This window comes from Penaeus japonicus, unplaced genomic scaffold (genome assembly GCF_977035675.1).
Source record: "Penaeus japonicus unplaced genomic scaffold, GWHDUDI00000001_assembly GWHDUDI00000001, whole genome shotgun sequence".
NCBI classification, from domain to species: domain Eukaryota; kingdom Metazoa; phylum Arthropoda; class Malacostraca; order Decapoda; family Penaeidae; genus Penaeus; species Penaeus japonicus.
The window spans coordinates 27,478,463-27,483,462 of NW_028234403.1; the positions used below are offsets into that span (position 1 = coordinate 27,478,463).

The window sequence follows — 5,000 nt, forward strand, 5'->3', positions numbered from 1 at the left end:
TTAACAGCACCACAAGATTCCCATTTACATCTGGTACGAGGGCTATGACCCCCACGTGGAGGACAAGTACAAGGGTCGTGCATCCAGAGTCTCACAGGACACGACGTATGGCCTTGCTTCCCTTAACTTGACCAACGTTAGGGAGAACGACCAGGGCTGGTACGAATGCAAGGTCTTCTACCTGGATCGGACTGGATCCCCCGACAACGGCACGTGGATCCATTTAGATGTTCACGGTAAGTGGGACTCGAAAATATGTTATGTGTACAGACATACGCTACTAATTATTGGTAGTAGAACGTTGATTGATGACAGAGTCCCCGACCTAAGAGGCTAACTCAGATAGAATCTATGTGTAAATGTAAATGTACGTGAACATCCTTTAAAGACTACAGCAAATCACAGAGATGTTTTTCCCATCCTTTAGTCTTTATGAAATTAATAACATACCATTTGCAGTTTCTTAGTGACACCATGGTAATTCCTGTTCACACCGAGTTATTAATGAATAGAGGTTAATTACATGTCATTTGTCATTGGTCCTATCTTATCTTGCGTAATGGGAGAGTGGGTGATGGGTATCGCCGGGCTGATGTGAACTCACATAGACGCACATAAATACTCATCACATATGTATATAAAATATAGCATCTATATTCATTATAGATGTATGCATAAATAATTAGTGCATTTTGCATTATACAAGACATAATTTTTTTATTCAGAATCTGATAATTAAAATCCCTCTGCGTCCTACATAGTGAAGGTCAGGCTTCATAGTCAAACTACAGTAGCTCAACGGTCCATGCAACCTTGAGATATGTATATATATATGTATATGTATATATATATATATATATATATAAATATATACATATATATACATAAACATATACATATACATATACATATATATATATATATATATATATATACACAAATTTTACCTCCCTGACCGGGACTCGAACCCGCTCCGTAAGATTGACAGGTATGGTGGTGAAACCGATCAGCTACTCGAGCAGTGATAGCAAAGTTTCACAGACAATTCCCGTAGGCACTCGGCAGCAACGGAATCACAAATTCAAGTCCCAAATCAGGTTACCGAGGTTATATATATGTGAGAAAGATGGTAGAATGCAGTAACGCATTCAATATAGATATACAAATTTTACCTCCCTGACCGGGACTAACCCGCGCCGAAAGATTGACAGGTATGGTGAAACCGATTGGCTACTCGACCCGCTAAAAGAATTGTCTAACGAGATGCCTTATGAGACGTTATGGAAGTCACCTATTTGTTCTTAGCAGAGCAGTGATAGCGAAGTTTCACAGACAATTCCCACGGGCGCTTTGCAGCAACGGAATCACAAATTCAAGTCCCAAATCAGGTTACTGAGGTTATATATATGTCAAGTAGCCGTTCGGTTTCACTACCGTACCTGTCAATCGTAAATGCGTTACTGCATTCTACCATCTTTCTCACATATATATAACCTCGGTAACCTGATTTGGGACTTGAAGTTGTGATTCCTTTGCTGCCGAGCGCCCGTAGGAATATATTTAGTATATGTGTTTATATATATTATAATATATATATATATATATATATATAATATTATATATAAATATATATATATTATTATAATATAATTATATATATATATATTATATATATATTTATATATATATATATATATATATATATATATATATATATATATATATATATATAAGTATATATATATATGTATATATATATATATGTATATGTATATACATACATATATATACACATATATATACATATATACATATATTTATATATTATATATGAATAAGTATATAAATATATATATATATATATATATATATATATATATATATATATATATATATATATATATATTAAAAATAATTATAACGAAAAAAAGAAAAAAAAAAAAAAAAAAAAAAAATATATATATATATATATATATATATATATATATATATATGTATATATATATATATTATACATATATATATATATATATTTATATATATATATATATATATATATATATATATTACATATACATCTATACATATATATATATTATATATACATATATATACATATATATACATATATATATATATTATATATACATATATATATATATATATATATATATATATATATATATATACATATATATATATTCATTGATTTTGTTATTATCTTCTTAGGTTCAGGATTATAAATCATAATAAATACTTTCACAATAGATCTTTAATAACACTATTTTTATTCACAGCTCCTCCTCGGTTTACAACAACACCAGATGATGTCACTTATGTTAATATTGGTGACTCCATCATCCTTAATTGTGAGGCAGAGGGAACGCCCAAACCAGAAATATTCTGGTTCAGAGATGATGAGCCCGTAGTGCCCTCAGACACTGTTGGCATCTTCAATGATGGCACGGAGCTCCGAATCAACAAGATCAGAGACCAAGATATTGGTGACTACCTCTGTGTAGCACGTAATGCTGAAGGACGAGTACACCATGAAGCCAAAGTTGTTATTGCTGGTATGTATTGTATGGTACATAATTATTTGCAGTTTCAATGCTTTTATTTAAATATTTAGACAAAATTGTTACTTCTTTTCTAGATGAAAGAAGACTAATAGAAGTATATGATGCAATAAGGCAGTAATGCATTTTTATAGAAATGTAAATGCCTCCCTGCTCATGGCTGAAACCTACTCACTCAGAGATGGCAGCAAGAGAGGTTAGATTAGAAATATTATATCTACATTTATTTGTTTTTCAGGCGGTGCTGTAATTGTTACTCCACCTCAGAACCAGACACGTCAAGAGGGCGAAAAGGTTGAGTTTCCTTGTGAAGCAAAAGCTTTACCAGGCAATGTAACAGTCATTTGGAAGAGGGAAGGTGTAGCCATTGACAAACTCTCTTGGCTTGACATCCGTGCAATTGTCAGGAAAGATGGGGCTTTGGTGATCAATCCTACCAGTGCAGATGATGGTGGTTTCTTCACATGTGAAGTGTCCAATGGCATTGGGACGCCTCAGCGTGCCACAGCTTACCTCAATGTAGAATGTAAGTTAACCAGTACTCCAAACTCTGATAGGTCTTAAGTATTGAATTTTCATGACCTTTGACATAATGTTGTTTCATACTATAGAAGTATCATTGTTTTACTCTTGGAAGTTTTAGAAACTAAGCAAAGGTCTCGTATTCACAGATCCAGCACGAGTTACGTATACTCCAACTGTGCAGTATCTCCCCTTCAGGCAACAGGGAATCATCAAGTGTTTTATTAAAAGCAACCCTCCCATTCAGTTTGTTACCTGGATAAAAGACAAGCGTCTCTTTGATGCGGAGAAAGAAAATACTGTAGTCAAACTTAATAATGGCTCTCTATTAATAACTAAGGTATGGTTTGTTGATATCATATATTGAGAATAGCATAACCTTGAAAACACAACGTGTTGGTATATTCATACACATATATATCTCTTGCCAGGTCCCCACTTTCTTGGCTTATTTTAGTTCATTTACATATCTTGGATATTACTGTATTCATCTCATGTGTGTTTGTGTGTTTGTGCTTGCATGTGCATGTGTTCATGCCTGTGTAAATCAAGTTCAGTGTGGCAAATGAAGATTAAGGTATAAATGAGACTGAATAACTGTATCACAAGAGATGTAATTGAAGTATTTCAATCAAATCTCCATCAGCATTTCATTTATTTATTTTGAAGATTTAACCAAAACATGTTAAATACAACTCTTTTATTGTCAGTTTATTCAGTCTCATTCTAAATATCATGTATGAAAAGAATTTCTCAGAGTAACTGGATACATTTAATCAGCAGTGATTTAATTTTCTTTCAGGTCAATCAGTCTCATCAGGGACGGTATAGTTGCACACCTTATAACCGCCACACCACAGCCGGTTCCTCTGGTGACATGGAGGTAATTTGTAACTCCTATAATTCAACAAACTTTCCATGAAATATGTTATTGTTTCATTGTTAGACCAATATGTCAATGAGTTAGTTTTCATTGACTATTTAAAGTTTAGTTTTCTTTTAGAAAACAACACTTAATAGTTGCAATATTATTTATACTTATATTGTAATCTTATCTTTCAGAGAATGTTCTTCCAAGGTTTTGTTGTTGATAATGTGAATTGTAATTTCTTCATACAGGTTATAGTTCGTGATCCACCAGTATTTTCCCCTCGACCCCAACTTCAGTATCACGGACAGGTAGGAGAGGAAGTGACCCTCGTGTGCGGAGGTCAGGGCTCTCCAACTCCTGAAGTTACTTGGAAAAGGGTATGTGATATAAGTAGATTGTGCATGTTTTCTATCAAAGTTTATCATTTGCCCATTTTCTATCAAAGTCTATCATTTGCCCTTTGGTAATAGGAGTAGTTTCATATATTAATTGAGACTTAAACTAAGTGTTTTTTCATGAATTATGTGAAAGATTACCTTTAACATGACTAACTATACACTGTACAATGGAGCATCTTGAAAATATGAACTTAGCTTATGGACCACTAATTCTACCTCTGAGAACCCCTAATTTAAAGAAAACCTTAGAAAACCAGTTAAGTACATGATATACTGATCATTTATGATGCTATTTTCAGCGTGATAACCAAAATCTGCCAAGGGATCGTACTGACATCGTAGGAGGAAACCTCACCATCCGATCTCTTCGAAAAAGTGATCATGCATATTATGAGTGCATGGTTAGCAATGAAATTGCAACCTTGGTAACAGCAACACAGTTGCTGGTGGAAGGCACAACACCCCATCCACCATACAACATTTCAAGTGAAACAGATCCATTTAGTGTGAAATTATCTTGGCTTCCTGGATATCCTGGGGGAAAAGACTGGGAGCAGCAATATACTATATGGTAATGCATTAATTTTCTTTAATAATGGATAATATGGGAATGCAGTGTATGTAGAATAA

General features: G+C 33.5%; 1 protein-coding gene across 13 annotated transcripts in view; it reads left to right on the top strand.

Annotated features, from left to right (window-relative positions):
* The window catches only part of LOC122259030 (protein turtle), a 177,743-nt gene that overhangs the window by 135,684 nt on the left and 37,059 nt on the right, over positions 1 to 5,000 (top strand). For all 13 annotated transcript variants that reach the window (XM_086538084.1, XM_086538093.1, XM_086538072.1 and 10 more), the window contains 7 exons: positions 8 to 236; positions 2,298 to 2,573; positions 2,818 to 3,105; positions 3,251 to 3,441; positions 3,904 to 3,984; positions 4,221 to 4,349; positions 4,670 to 4,941. In XM_086538084.1, the coding sequence (XP_086394210.1) occupies positions 8 to 236; positions 2,298 to 2,573; positions 2,818 to 3,105; positions 3,251 to 3,441; positions 3,904 to 3,984; positions 4,221 to 4,349; positions 4,670 to 4,941 (1,466 nt within the window). The remainder of the gene's footprint in view (positions 1 to 7; positions 237 to 2,297; positions 2,574 to 2,817; positions 3,106 to 3,250; positions 3,442 to 3,903; positions 3,985 to 4,220; positions 4,350 to 4,669; positions 4,942 to 5,000) is intronic.